The sequence below is a fragment of the Arvicanthis niloticus genome, chromosome 20 (genome assembly GCF_011762505.2).
Source record: "Arvicanthis niloticus isolate mArvNil1 chromosome 20, mArvNil1.pat.X, whole genome shotgun sequence".
NCBI lineage: Eukaryota > Metazoa > Chordata > Mammalia > Rodentia > Muridae > Arvicanthis > Arvicanthis niloticus.
In genome coordinates this window covers 12716959-12732867 of record NC_047677.1, presented here as the reverse complement: position 1 = coordinate 12732867, position 15909 = coordinate 12716959, and the positions used below count along the sequence as shown (strand labels likewise).

General features: G+C 39.7%; 1 protein-coding gene across 1 annotated transcript in view; it reads right to left on the bottom strand.

Annotated features, from left to right (window-relative positions):
- Positions 1-5492: 5492 nt before the first annotated feature.
- Positions 5493-15909, bottom strand: part of Lin28b (lin-28 RNA binding posttranscriptional regulator B) — a 90966-nt gene continuing 80549 nt past the window's right edge. The window contains exon 5 of the mRNA XM_076916553.1: positions 5493-8135. Coding sequence (XP_076772668.1) covers positions 7769-8135 — 367 coding nt within the window. The 3' untranslated portion in view covers positions 5493-7768. The remainder of the gene's footprint in view (positions 8136-15909) is intronic.

Here is a 15909-nt window from a genome sequence, read left to right as displayed (position 1 = left end):
TTTGGTTCCTGTGGGAAGTGGCTCCGCTCTCACCATTACAAGGTGGCGCTTGCATAGGCATTGCTTGAGAGAAAAGACAACTCCATATATGGAGTTGTATGCGCTGAGAGGTGTGGTTACCCCATCACCCCACCTCGCATCATTGAGAATGGCCAATCACCAGTGACTTCGTGGCAGTTGCTGATAAGATGAAGGCAATGCTTATAAGGGCTGCAGGGGCTGGGGAGAGGAGACAAGAGAAGAGAAAAAAGAGAAGCAGCTCTCTGTATAGGGATAGCTGAATAAACTGCTTGAAGAAGAACATGGTTGCCATTGCCTTATTCCGCAGGTCAGATGTGGGTAGTGACAAGTGGGGCCAAAACCCAGGAACCACCGAAACTGCCCACAGCTGCAGGGTAATCAGGATCAAAGAAGCCGAATTCCAGGTTTATACCCGAAGTGCAAAAAGGGAAATCATTTGGCGGCACCATCAGCTATGACCCTGTTTAGGACATGCAGGGATTTTGGTATCACTGCCACCATCGTGACACCTATTGCAGTGTCAGCTACTGCTGCTACTGCAGCAGGCCAACGCGGCTACAGCCCTGGATACACAGAGGCAGATTAATTCTCAATTGAAAGCCGGCATTATGCTGGTTAATCAAAGAGTGGATCTAGTCCAGGAGCAAGTAGACGTGCTCATGGAATTAGCTCAGTTGGGCTGTCAGTGGAAGTATACAGGTCTTTGTGTGACATCTGTAAGGTATGAAAATGCAAGTCAAGCAGCTCATTTGTCTAGAAATTTGTCTCAGTATTTTACAGGAAATTGGACTGAAGATTTTGATGGCTTGATGCAGAAGCTGTGGCTAGCCATGGTGCACGTGAATTCCACCCATGTTGACCTGTCTATTGCTGAGGGCCTGGCCTCCTGGATCCGATCTGCAATGAACCACCTAAAAGAATGGGCGGGAATTGCAGCCCTTAGCTTTTGCCTTGTTCTTGTCAGTTGACTAGCACTATGGTCCATTCTGAAGATGCGTATGCAACAGCACAACACTAATGCCATGATTGTTCAAGCATTTGCTGCTCTTGAAGGAGGCCAGTCCCCACAAATCTGGCTAAGCTATTTGAAGACCTCTGAGTTATAACATGCAGGATGTAGGGCGTAGCACCGCAGAGGGAACTGTACGCCCTTGGACATATGTTTGACTGCATACAGGTTTTGCCATAGTTCCTGTCCCCTGGAAAACAGCGTCGGGTTGGGTCGCCCATGGTAACCATACTGTAGACGGCAGGTGGTGAAAATGGGGTTGACAATCTCCCTTCAAATACAGGGGGTCAGACCTCTATGTCCTTCTGCTTGCATAAAACAAAAAAGGAGGAGCTGTGGGAAGCAGCTCTGCTCTCACCATTACAAGGTGGCTCTTGGCATAGGCATTGCTTGAAAGAAAAGACAACTCTATATATGGAGTTGTATGTGCTGAGAGGTGTGGTTACCCGATCACCCCACCTCACATCATTGAGAATGGCCAATCACCAGTGACTTTGTGGCAGTTGCTGATAAGATGAAGGCAATGCTTATAAGGGGCTGCGGGAGAGGGGACAGAAGAAGAGAAAGAGAGGAGAAGGAGAGGGAGAGAGAAGAAGCTCTCTGTATAGGGATAGCTGAATAAACTGCTTGAAGAAGAACACAGTTGCCGTTGCCTTATTCCGCAGGTCGGACGTGGGTAGCGACAGGTTCCCAGCACCCACATGGTAGCTCCCAAACCACTTATAACTCCAGGTCCAGGGAATCTAGTACGCTCTCTTGTCCTCTGAGGATGCCAGGCACAAACACGGTACATGTACATACTGCAAAGAAGACACTCATACGCATACAGTATGTAACAGGAAACCAGATGGTTAAGGCCACCGTATGAATGAATGCTGGGAAGCAAATCCAGTTCCTCAGTGTCCTCAACGGCAGAGCCACCCACCCACCTCTCTAGTACCCTGAACCATGTTTGTCTATACAACAGAACACTATATGACAAGAGTAGCTCCAAACTATATCTAATAGCGAGTAAATGTCCAATGTCAAGCAGAGCTCCAAAGTTAATCTAATGTAGACCCCATGTGTGTGTGCATGCACATCTATCCGACTGCAAGAAAGTCAACAAAACCCACTCACTAACAGTTATTTCTAGATCATAAGACTATAGTTTTAAGTTTTTTTTTTTACATCTTAAAATTAATCAAAGTATTGTCAAGTTATCTGCATGTAGTGGTATTGTATATTTTCTTACATGTTTTTCTTTTTTAATATCTATCTTTATTTACATACGAGTGTTTTGCCCTCAGTGTGTGTGTGTTCCCTTATACCTGGTACCCAGAGGATCGAGGAAGGCGCTGGATCCCCTGGAACTGGCATTACAGATGATTGTGAGCCAGCACATGGATGCTGCAAACCCAACCCAGTTCCTCTGCAGGAGCAGTGCTCTCAATCACTCCACCCCCTTAGCTTTCTCTTTACAGCCCATCCTTCACATTTCCTAGAGTACAATACTTCATTTCTAAACACAATCTTTGTATAACAAAAAGCTCTTCATATAGGCAAAGTCAATCTGTCCATTGCTATATGATCACATGTGTGGCTTGAAACTATCGAAGTGGTCACTTCAAATGGCTAAGGTCCAAACAAAAACCCAAAAACCCATGGGCTGGGGAGAAGGTTCCCTGGCTAGCAGTGAGTGTCACTCTTACAGAGAGCCTGAGTTCAGCTGCCAGCACCCATGTCAGGTGGCTCACACCCCTGCAACTCCACTTCCCAGGGATCTGATGCTTCTGGCCACCAAGGACACTGGCACTAAGCACATGTATCCATTTAAAAATTGTTTTTAACTCTTAAAAATTATAAATGATAGAGGGGTCATAGGACACAAAATAATAAAGCCCAGAACAGAGAAGAGTGAGTTTGGAGTCTGATGGGACAGGGCAGGGTGTAACATTTAATAACTCACCAATCTATTTTGACAGTGCGTTACTACTGCATGGTTTGACCAAGCTACACTAACACTCTACATTTTTGGGACTGTTGTCTCCTCATTTGTTTTTTCAAAATCCTCATCATTACTAGGAGAAACCTGTTAAGAAAATTCTAAAATGATTTCTCCAGGAAGTTTTTATAAGCTTCATGCCATTCTTTCTGGCCACACAAAGGGTATAGGTCTCGATTTACAAGTTTGTACAATTCCTGATGATAATACTGGACAATCCAGATGAAGACAAGCTACCCCCTTCCTCCCAAAAAACACCTTCCATGTTTACCACCTCTACCAGACCATGGTGAAACCTTTAACTCATCCTCACATTGGCAAAAATACCTCTGAAAGAGCCCTTTATTCATTTACTTAATCACAGAAACCACACACAAAATATCTCCAAACCCATCTTAAACACCAACATTGTGTCTTTTATTTTTCCATCACATAATTTTAAACCCCAAAACATCAACAGCCAACAGAGTAAGACATTCGGTACAGAGATAGCACTAGGCCCATGTCTGCAGAGAACAGTCCTCCGATGGACGGGGATGCAGCCTGCCAGTCTACTATCAACTCCTCTTTTGTTCTTTCTAACGCAAGTTCAAGTGTATCTTTAAAAAATGTTCACTTGTAAACAACATGAAACGAAATGGAGTGAGGTAATCTAAACACTACACAAGATCATTTTCAAATACTAGATAAAACACTGTATTAAAGACATAGAGAAACCAGGGTTCACTTTGGTCTTTATATGGATAGAGGTGTTATCACCACAAAAATAACACACACTAATTAAAGCCAGCCTGGTGCTAGGTGCCTGTGGTTGACAGCCAGAGTGACTGAAGAGGTAGTCAACGCCATCATTTTCACACTGGGACCGTCAAGGGGTAAGCCACAGGTGTGTCGCATATCCGGGTACTTTCTCACAGTATAGGACTTCACCATAATGCCATAGTTCTGGTCCAAGTGTAAGGTCAACAATGAGCCTCACTTTAAACGAACAGTAGGTCACAGATCACACAGGCACATCTTCAAGAGGCTGTTGACAGTATGTAAGACAGAACTGGATGCTTTCAACAAGTTGTTCTTTTTCTAAAACAAACAAATCTCATTAAGACATCTAGAAAATTAAAGTCAGCACAACTCCACTTGCACATTCCCTAGATTTTATACCAACATGGGAAATTACATATATATTTATGATAAACATTTCTTAGAGAAAACAGATAAATTAATTTAAATTAACTTTAAGACTTAATGAGATTCCCCACATCCTGTATAATTCATCTTACAGTGAATGTTACAAGGTCTATTAACACTTATGGGCTTCTATTCACAAACTACATACAACCAGAGACAAGTTAGGCCTGCACTGGCGCAAAATAAATCTCAGCCAGAATACAAAAATAATTGGCAATAAAAACATCCTATATTTGGGAGGTGGACTGATGCTAATAACGTGGTGTCTTTATCTTTTTCTTTAGATTGCACACTAACATTTCCAAGTTATAAGCAGATAAAAATCTTCCTAAATCTTTCATTTGTAAAAATACATCCAAAGAGTAGAAATGCACATACAAAAATGTCTCCACTATGACCTGCTGTGTAGAGAATGAATAGTTCACAGGCTAAAGGCTGGTAGTGAATCAATTTTTAGGAATTACATTTGTGCCGATATGAGGGGGAGGTCAAAAAGTGGTTCAACACACGGGCCATCACTCCACTATTAGAAATCCCTGCAAAGACCCCTTTGCCTCCTGGCTCAAAGCAGCACTGCACTTTAAGTTCCCCCGTGGCAAGCTGGTGCTAGTTAGTTATGTGCCCGGGGCCTGGAATGCTGCAGTACCCTTTGCCTTCAGTACAGTAGAGATACAAGTGAAGTGGGTAGGAATCTTTTGTAACACTTGTCAGCAAAATATAAACACCGAGCTTGCTTTTGTTAACTCTCCTGCCCCTCGCCTCTAGGTAACAGATCTATTTTCAAGATTGTTTCTGTATTCTATTTTGCTTAGGATAAAGAGTGCCCATACTTCCTTAAATTCAATACATGATAACTTTAAGAAAATGCTTGGAGACTTTGCTACCTAACATGAGAAGTCAATAAGAAAAACAGGCATTTTTCAGAAACATGCAGTTGAAAATGCCTATCTGTGCTACAGATTAATGTGTCTGTACCAGAGAATTATCAGCAACCCGTAGGCTGCAGCAGCACCAAGGTGTGCTATGTAGTAGCTAGGAGGTAGCCATCTGCTGTAAACAGAATGTTTCACTTGTGTGAATGAACAAGTGCTCATATCAGTGAATTCACATGTGCAGGGAGTGGAATTTTGCTTTACAAGACTCTGACATGAAATAAAAAAAGGACTAATATATGATATTCAGAATTACGATCAATGTCAAACTCAGAGGTAGTTGTACATGTACGTACATAAAGACTTAATTTATTTGGCTTGTTCTGAGAAAACAGGATTATAGACTAGTCTGAAAAAAAAAAAAAAAAAAAAACCAATAAAAACATTATATGGTATGTTCCCTGAGCAAAAAGTTCTTTGTCCTGAGTATGTAACAGTGACAATATTTTCATATAAAAAAATAAACTTTTAACCATAAGATAGGTTTGGTATGTGCTTTTAGTAAGTCAGTCTGGTCAGAAGCTGAAAAAGAAGTCAACTGCACCCAGAAGGTCTATAGTTCAAGTGTTTCTGAATTTTCTACTTTCATTTTTAAAAATGACTTCAGCTCTGAACTTTTTATATGTAAACAGAATGTCCAATTTTCAAGTCCACTATTTCCTACTTTTATAGTTAAGGAACTTTGGTTTGAACGTTCAAAGTGACCTATCATATTCTGCTTGTACAACTGTAACCTTGTTCATTATACTTGGATGACACTTTGATTTGTCTACATAATTTAAATAAGCTTGAAATCCTCACGTTAAGGCAAGGCAGCCTTCTCTATGGCTACATAACATTCAATATCGTCAAAGGTAAGCTCTGTATTACAGCACACTGATACGTCAGTAAAACACTATGGGAATTCTCATAAATACTGTCAAGAAACTCAAGCTACTCTGGAAAGGACCGGCAAGCTAGTCGGAGACAGTTTCTTCTAGTGGCCTGATGAGACCTTAGCATCACCCACCTCCCATGACAAGACACAGGAGAAGGGACTCCTCCGTAGAATGTGTCTCACACGAGTCACAGCGCTTTCTTGTTTGATTATCTGAGCTTATACCAACAGGCCGCTATAGTTACAGCCAAAATCTGCACTGCAATTCCTTGGTACCTTCTTGAAGATGTTTCAAAAGTTTGCTCATCGCATTTAGAACCAGGCTAACTCCATTAAAAAAATAAAACAAAATAAAACATGATGGAAAACAGCCCAATACTCTGATCGGTCCCTAGTCAATTTGTTGGCAAGCTGAGAATCTGTCTGAGAAGATTCTGTGACTCGCCCTGAACGCTCATCCTGAATCTGTCACATAGGTTACTCCAGCTTCTATACTCAGGGAAACTGCCATGGCATCCGTGCTATCACAGAGCATTTCTAGCCACATAACTGTGGGCAGTTTGGTACCTCTACTCCTGGCCTGTCATTCAGTCTGCCTGCCACCAAACACTATTCTTTTTAGTATCAACCATGGGCTGTATCTATTGGGCAACTTAATTTTCATTCTAAGCCCTACTATTTTATTTCTATGCTGCTTTTGTTTGTTTTAGAAACAGGTCTGAGGACTCTCCAGGGGAAATACAAACAGCCACCCAAATATACCCAAATAATTAAGTTTTTCTCTAAGGCTTCAGTAGTAAGTAAGAGACCTTCCTGTTCTAAGCGATGGTTCAAAAGCTACTTAGTCAAAGAAGGCTTCTGTTGCCACAATCCCTTAAAAACCTCAGAACACTTGTAAAAGACCTAGTATCAAAATCCCACTGAAAAGAATCATATTACTATATACATTACCCTCCCTTCATTTTTCTTAATAGGCATGTAATTTACAATCAAAACAGAATAAAAGACACTGAAATATCAGCATAGAAACTTCACATTCATTGTCTTTTCTGGAGTTACGTATCCAAGAATTAAAAGCTTATGGCAGTCAGAGGCATCTAGGGTTAAGTTACTATCTTCAAATAGGAGAAGACAAATAACAACAACAGCAAAACACTCCATCAGCATGAAGACAGAGTTATGAATACAGACTTGGGAGGCACCAAGTATCCCAAAAGCCTTTAGTACCATTGACTGGCAGCTCTGAGGTCTAAAGTATGCTTTGGTTCACATGAAAGGTAACAGTCACGTGGTTATTTTTTACATAATATAAAAGAAGTAGTATTTAGGAAAAATTCCAAGGGTTAACTCTGAAACCATCTCAAATGCTTCACATGGATTTTCAATGCTTGGAGATACCCAATTATCTGAGGAAGAGTATGTGCTCATACCTACACACACACATACACATGTAAGACAACCACACATATGTGTGTGTGTGTGTGTGTGTGCGTGCCACTCTTATGTGAAATCCTTACACATACACACGGACTCAGGTCTCCCCTCTCACTTATGCACATACTATATGTAGTTTCTCAATTCTATAAAACATGACACCCTGCTTAAATGTAGTTTGCTTAAGAGTGATTTGTCTAATTAAGAACTTCACAGTTCCTCAGCAGTAGTTGAAACCCCGGTCAGCTGTTCTCTGTGACACACTATCCCTGTGCTTGCATGAGGTAGACTTCCCAACCAGGTGAAGAGAGCACTGACAACTACTAAGTCTTTTTCCGTTTCGGAATCAAAGGCCCCTTTTTGTTTTGCTCTCCTATTGCTGCAAATGCTTTCGTGGAAGAAACTTCTTGGGGTGACCTGTCTGACCGGTCCGCCATTTCTGACTTCGCCTCCTGAGGAAACAGCGTTGTGCAGCCATGCCCCCCTCCCACTTCTCTCGGTGACAGAGAAGTGCATGGCTGGGATTCTGCCTCCTGTCTTCCCTGAGAACTGGCAGGCAGCTGAGCAACAAGCTTGTGTGGGCAGTTGGCAACCATGTGCATGATGCTCTGACAGTAATGGCACTTCTTTGGCTGAGGAGGTAGACTGCATTCTTTAGCGTGATGGTCAAGACCACCACAGTTGTAGCATCTGCAAAGAAAAGTAAGAAAAAAAAAATCTTAAAAGTTGGTACTGTGTATCATTAATTTAAAAAAAAATAGTAATTATTGAAATAATTTACATATATGAAATTTTAAATTACTAGAGCTCAAAAACTATTAATGAGATCAGTTTATTTTAATGTGACTTTTTAAAAGTATGTATTATTTATAGTTTATACCGATTGCTTCAAGGATTATCATCACCAAAAGGTTCTAGCAACTTTATATAAATTAGCTGTGTTAAATACAACAACCAATGAAAACACATAAAGCGCAATGTGATAGTGTTTCCATATAGAAAGTAGTCACTAAAATTTAACAGGCTATCATGAAAGAATAGTTTAACCCACTAGATGGCAGTCAACAATAAACCCCAAATCCACCAGTTGGCTTTAAATCTGAGGGAGAAGAAAGCAAGGACTGGGAGTAGATGGAGGGAGGGACCTGGGTGGGAGAGGGTACAGGGAAGGGAAAAGGGAAACATGATTAGGTATTGGTGGGAGGAGAACAAGAGTGAAGCCCTGAGGGCCAGCAGAAAGAATGGAAACTGTCAACCCCAGGAGGTAGGAGGTAGGGGGACCCTCTAGAATGTATCAGAGACCTGGGAGGTGAAAGACTCTCAGGACTTGAAGGGAGGGACCTTGGATAAAGTGCTCTACAGTGGGGAGGGGTCTACCTCCAGTAGAGGCTTCTGTCTAAAAGAACTGCAGGGACAAAAATGGAGAAGAGACTGAGAGAAAGGAGGTCCAATGACAGGCCCAAAGTGGGATCCAGCTCAAGGGGAGGCTCCAAGGACTGACACTGTTACTGAGGCTATAGAGTGCTTACAGACATGGCTGCCCTCCGTAGGGCCTAACAAGCATCAGATGCAGATACTTACACCCACCCAATGCACAAAAGCTGGGCTTTTGTTACTGAATTAGGGAAAGGCTGGAAGAAGCTAAGGAGGAGGGCGACCCCATAGGAAGACCAGCAGTCTCAACTAACCTGGACCCCTGAGATCTCTCAGACACTGAGCCACCAACCAGGCAGCATACATGAGCTGGTCTGAGGCCCCCAACACATAAACAGCAGAGGACTGCCTGGTCAGGCCTCAGTGAGAGAAGATGCACCTAACCCTCAAGAAACTTGAGTCCCCAGGGAGTGGGGAGTCCTGGTGGGTTGGGGGTGGGGTGAGAACATCCTGTTGGAGACAGGGAGGAGGAATGGGATGAGGAACTCTCTGAGGGTGGACCAGGAGGGGCATAATGACTGGATTATAAAAAAAGATTAAAGAATAAAATCTTTACCATGCTAGAAACTGACTCAGCATTTAGAAAAAGTACAACCTGAATTGAGTCTTATGAGTTAAAGACTTCAGTATCTAATAGAACTGAAAGTTTTTGCCTTTGTATAAAATTTACAAGGAAATTTGATACCTAAGCTGTCTACTCAAATGGAAGAGGAGGAAGAAGAGGAGGAAGAAGAGGGAGAGGAAGAGGAGGGGGGTTAGCTAGTGAGAGGCAAGACACTGAATGTCCAAACAGAACACTGCTGAGAAGGAGCCTCCTTGAGGACTGAGAAGCCTCCCAGAGACGGAGGTACAATCAATTTGGTCTGAAGCTAGTTTGGTGACTAGAAAAGTTGACTTTTCTTTCTACAGAAACAACCCTTCCATTAGAGTAAATTTTCCTAATCTGAAGCGAGCCCAAACATCATTCTTTTTTGTCATTTAAATCTGAAAGCACTCTGGGGACACGGCTGAGCTCTACAGGAGATGCTAGAAGACCCAGCTTCTAAGAACTGAGCAGAGACTCCTGTTTGCTCAGCTTCCGTCAGGACTGCTTTTCCCATTATTCAAAACAGTTTGAAAATGGAGGCATTAATTTAAAAAGTTTTGTTCTGGGTTTTAAAGGCAGCATTTACGTAGTAATTTGTTTCCAAATCAACTGTCTTAAGGTTTTTAATTTTAAATCCCTTTCCAAGTACAACTTAGGATTCCACAATTCTAAATCAGTGTTTTTTTTAAAAATAAAGAAAAAAGTGATAGATGTAAAAATTTGTTTAAGACCATGTAATGTCAAAAATTATGACTAATTATATTTGTATGTTTGAGAACTCCAAACTTTAAAACGTATACTAGTTTACATTTCAAAGATACTAGTCACTAGTAAAACAAGCAGTGTATGTAGGATACTCAGAGTTTTATTTCCTAGAGTTAGATATAAAGAACGAAGGCTCTCTTCTAGCAGAAGGTAACTATCGTCTGCTTCGCTATTTTTCAGTATTATTTTACAGAACACAAAGGATGGGCTTCTATTCTTTGTAATAATCAATGGGTATTTATTTATCTTAATAGACTGCATAATATTTTCAAAAGTAAAGAGAATGGCCAAAAAATACAGTGTCCCAATTATTTGCTGCTCAAACACACACTATAGTAAATTAACAATAACTGCAATTTAGATACAAGTACCTCAGCATATGCTCTGAGAGTAAAAAAACAAATGATACAAATGCCAGCCAATGCTTGAAATTCAGACCCTCAAAAATACTCTGGAAATTGTCACTTATGAATATGAACACAGTATTTTCAGAACTGTTTTCCCACATAGTTCTCTTCTATAATGAGCACTGAAATTCTTAAGTTGAATTTGCCTTTTGCACACTCATAAAGCATCTTATTTGGCAGTGCGCTCACAGCTGAGGCCAGTGTACAGCCAGGAGCTTATTTTCAAAGACAGCCAATAGGTGAGGAGCCAGCGCTGTTCCCTCCCCACACACACACACCAGTTCAGTCACTGTGGTACAAACTGCCTTATCCAATCCAGGGACTAATCCCTGCTCACTGAACAAGGGCCTGCACATCAGAATTTCATGTTTACACATGAAATCATCATTAGATCATCATGTTTTGTGTACCTAGTTGTGAAAGTGATTTTAAAGAAAAATAACCGTTTTAGTTTCCCTGTACTTCAATGTGTATATTCACCTGTGTGACTTTTCACACACTGTTAGCATTGTGTTAACATTTCCTTTCTGTTCACATTTGAAGATTAGCACTCACTGTACAGATAGCATTATTTATTCTCCTCTTCTATTTAATCATTCAACATCAATTGCTCTTACTAAGAATGCAGATCCCTGTTCATTATGAAACCTTCTATCCCAACAGATGGACACCAACCAAACTGCTGATGCTCAGCTCACAGGTGACACCAGAGCCACACGGTGCTGTATGTATGTGTGTATGTATGTATGTGCGTCTGGACCCCTTTGTTCATACTTTACACTTGTCCAATCAGTTTTTGTTAATTTGAATGGAGTTTGTATAATGTGAGTATCAAAATACTAAATGTACCATATACAGCTACACACCTAACAAGCATTGGGATGGATAGAATGTGTCATGATCAAAGGACCATAATAAGAAAACTGTAGTCATACTTTGTTATAAATTCCAACAGCTTGGCCTAAAAATTAAAATGTTCTGTTTGTCCAGCATGCAGGTCTTGGAACAGATCTCACCAGAGTTTTACAAAATCAACCAAACAAATCACCTATGTCCAGTACGTTACAAATGGTGAGCCAATGACACCAAGTAGACTTTCACCCACACTAAACATAAAGATTACCAAAAATGACCACTTTAATTTTAGAACGTAACTAAGTTCTTTGTGGAATCATTGACAGATGCTTTAATTCCAATGAGCTAGCACACATTCTTTAAGTACTATTTATTATAGTTTAGACAACTTTAAAGATGGAAGATATATATAGAGTCAACTTTTTAAGACTACAAAATTAAGATTAAAATTTCTAACTGAAATAATTGTATCAGTAGAGAAAGACCTAAGATGGCAAAAACAAAAACCAAACAAATCTCCTAAGCCTTTACAATTATTTATTTCATTGCATTATGGAATAAGCAATTATATATGTATATACATGTGTATATGTGGGTGTTAAAAGCATATCCAAATTTCTGGTGATTCTGTTTAAAAATTAAAACTTTGATTCAAAAATTGGAATTCAGATATAACTATTTATTACTCTTAGGAAATTTATTTTTCATCAAAATAAATTAATAAGAAAATTGTATTTTTTTTAAATTTCTGAAGCTGAAGAGATGGGTCAGTGGATCCCAGTTCAGTCCCCCACATCCATGCTGAGGGGGGTCACTACTTCCTGGAACTCCAGCTCCAGAAGGGCGGGACACTTGCTGCCTCTACTGGCAGCTAAACTCACTTGCACAGACCCATACATGCACATATAACTAAAAGAACATCTTCAAAAAGATGTTTTTACCTATGTGTATGCAAGCCTTTAATCTCAGCACTTGAGAGGCAGAGGCAGGTGGATCTCTGTGAGTTTGAGGGCAGTCTGATCTAGAAAGCAAGTTCCAGAATAGCAAGGGCTACAAAAATAAACCCTGTCTTATGGATTAAAAACAGATTGTAAGTCAAAGCTCTAGGACGATGTGCTTTAACTGACGCTGTCAGACTGACTCAGCAATTCTGGCCAGAGAAGAGACTGACATGCTGTGATACATGAAGGAACTGCAATCAACTGGCCAGAGTAAATACAAATTGGGACTGCCTTTCTTGAATAACAATTTAACAGCCAATTAATACATATACCCGAGCTGGCTACTGTAGCAATAGGAACTGGCCCCACATTTGCCATAGTGAGAAGCACAAATATTGTGGGAGTGAATACTTGAACTAAAGCTTTGTCCATACAAAGTTAGAAAAGCAAACAGTAAGAAGAACAAATGCTTTCAGGAAAACCAGGTAGTCTGGCTAGAGTCTATATCTTTACTGCTAAGCTATATATAAAATACATAAAACTAAAAACTGAGGCCCACAAATACCAAGAAATATTTTTCAGATATTAATAAGTATAAAGGAAAGGAATATTTAAATACAGAAGTAGATCTATCTATATACAGTGATATGGAGACATCGCCAAGACAAATTCATTAAAAAATTAAATACAAACAATAAAATATGCTTTATACATATCATACATGATTAAATAACTTTGTATCTTTAAGTGAATGGCAAGATGCTGAAGAATAAACGGTTAAGAAACAGTATCCGTATCTGCCAAAGCAGAGTTAGTAAGCCAGAGTTTCCTTCCTCCATGAGATGCTATACTTCCCTTTTAAAATAACCAAAGAATATTTATATAATGAATAAGAAAGCAATTAAAATTATAGAAATTGATTTTTATTCTATAATTTGACTTTCACTATTATTCCCAGTGGTGAGAGGACTACTGTATAAACGGTAGTCCTAAAATCCTGGAAATTCTTTTTAAAACACTAACATGTAGGTACAGACCCATCAAGTCAAAACTTTGATCATGCAGGCACCAGTATTTTGTGTTCAAAGCTTTCTGGCACTTATTTGAGTCCCAAATCTCTATACTGATAATGAATGCATGAGGGATACTGTGACAAATATGGTCAGGAACAAAGTAGACTTCTCAAGACACTGTTTCAACAACTCACTCAGAAAACAAAGAAGCAGAGATAGGAGAGAGAAGGGAAGGTAGGCAGGAAGAGGTTAAGTGCTTCTAATTTGTTTCTTTCAAGAGATACAAAACTGACTCCTTGCTCCCAGTTGCTGTAGTTGAAAAGATTTCAACTTCTCACTACCACAGAAGAAAAACACTATATAAACTTCCTGAGTTTAACTTTAGAACTGGCTTTTCTGAGACCATAATGCAATTATGAGTGTATCAATCATTAACAGATTCAAACTGTGGACTTGTACCATCAAAATGGAGGAGAGGACTAACATTTCTCAATCAACTGCTACTTGCCCTGAATTTCAGGATTACGAATTAACATTTACTGACCTTATTAAGATTTCCTATAGTAATTAACTTGCTATACTTAGTTGCCCAAATTTAAAATAATTTTGAAATGCACACATATACATTTGTTAGGTCTATGTATTAGTCACTTCTTATTGCTATGATAAAACACTTTGACCAAAATGATTTGTGGGAGAAAGAATTTATTTTAATTTATGGTTCCAGAGGCAGAGTCTACAATGGTGAGGGAGATGTGGCAGTATGAAGCTTTACCAGGAAACTGAAAGATCACAATTCTCCCCACAATACCAAAGCAGAGAAAATGAACTGTTAGTGGAATATGGCTATGAACTCTCAAAGGACCCTCTCCATCTGCTTCTAACCTACTTCCTCTAGCAAGGTTGTATCTCCTAAAGATTCTGTATTTTCTCAAACAGTGCTACTAACTGAAGGGAAAGTGTAAAACCCCTGCGCCTATGGAGATCCTTCATCACTCAGATTACTGTAGTTTAGAAATATCTTGCAAATGTGGTTGATTTTTATGAGAAAGTTTACTTTCCATGCTGTTTATAAAACCAACTTTAATATTTAAACTGTATTCCCTCTAAAACAATATCCTTAAGTAACAACAGCTTACTCTTTCTCTTAAGTCACTCAGACTAGATTCTCAGCAATATTCTTAGGAAAGTGAAATTCCAACTATACAATTACCAATCAGCTCTTTTTAGTGCCCAATAAAAGGTAGGAGCTTGCATAGCTTTTTCCCAGTTCTGGTTGGTATGGACACAAAATTCAATTTGAAACTAAAACTTGTAGCAGTAGAAATGACTTCTCTATCGTTTAACCCCAGTTTCAGACTATTTAAACTAAGGCAGGCTTTGTAAGAGGTTCAGAGGCTCTTTACTTGGCAACTCCTCTGCTGACCTCTTTTATTAGTTGGTTATATTGAAAAAATTATCTCTACCTCTTACTGATTAGTAGGGTCAACTGTTTAGAATATCCATCCAATCATTGTCCTACAAGAAAAAAAAGTACTCAAAATATATACTATGTGCAAAACTTTGTATTCGACTCTAGTGACAGGTGTGGTGATAATGAACTAGATAATGACATTTACATGTTTATGTGGTCACCTTATTTGATGTCTTCTTTTTTTGACCTGCTTCCGAGTTTATTAGCTCCTTGGCTCTGATTAATGATGTGGTCTGGCTTGTAACAGCAACTAAAAATGTACCCAAGTACCTTGGAAACCAACAAAAATACACCAAGAACTCTTCTTGCAAGCTTTCTTCATCTTGTAAGAACAGAATGGAAAATGCGGTACAGATATAAGAAGAACTGCAGTGTGGGTCATTAAGAAGGAGAGATGGAAAATGTTGTAGTGGGTTTAAAAAGGAAGAGATCACAGAAGAAAGAAATCAGCAGAGGCCCGTGGGGAGGGGTGGTGCCAAAGGGAACCCTTTTCAGGCCAGCACAATTCATTTAGGGATGGTTATAAGCCAGGTATTTTGAGGTTTATTTCATTACATTTAAAAACACTTGTTAGATTCTGCAGCAACTGCACGAAACAATAACCATTTGTTTAGAATGGCTTATTTTGTATTACAACCTGAAGAGCAAAATAATGAATTTTAGGTCTTGATTTAAACCTTTATTTGAAAAAAATATTCTCTCTCTTTTGGATGATGAGCAACGTCCCGGAGAGTTAATCTGTTCTGGCTCATGGAAAAGGCTGATATGCTTGTTAATGTTCTTTAAGGGAAAGGTGTATTCAAAGGCAGATAACTTAATGCTTTCCAATTTCTTGGGAGTAAAAGCAGCTTGTTAGAAACAGGGCGGAATCCCACTCACAGTGGCCCCTCTGCCTGTACCAGACAATGAGGAGGGAGTGTCTAGGTCAGAAGTGACTTCCGTTCATGCACTCACAGAAGCCAAATGCCTCTCTGCAGAAGCAGTGGCAC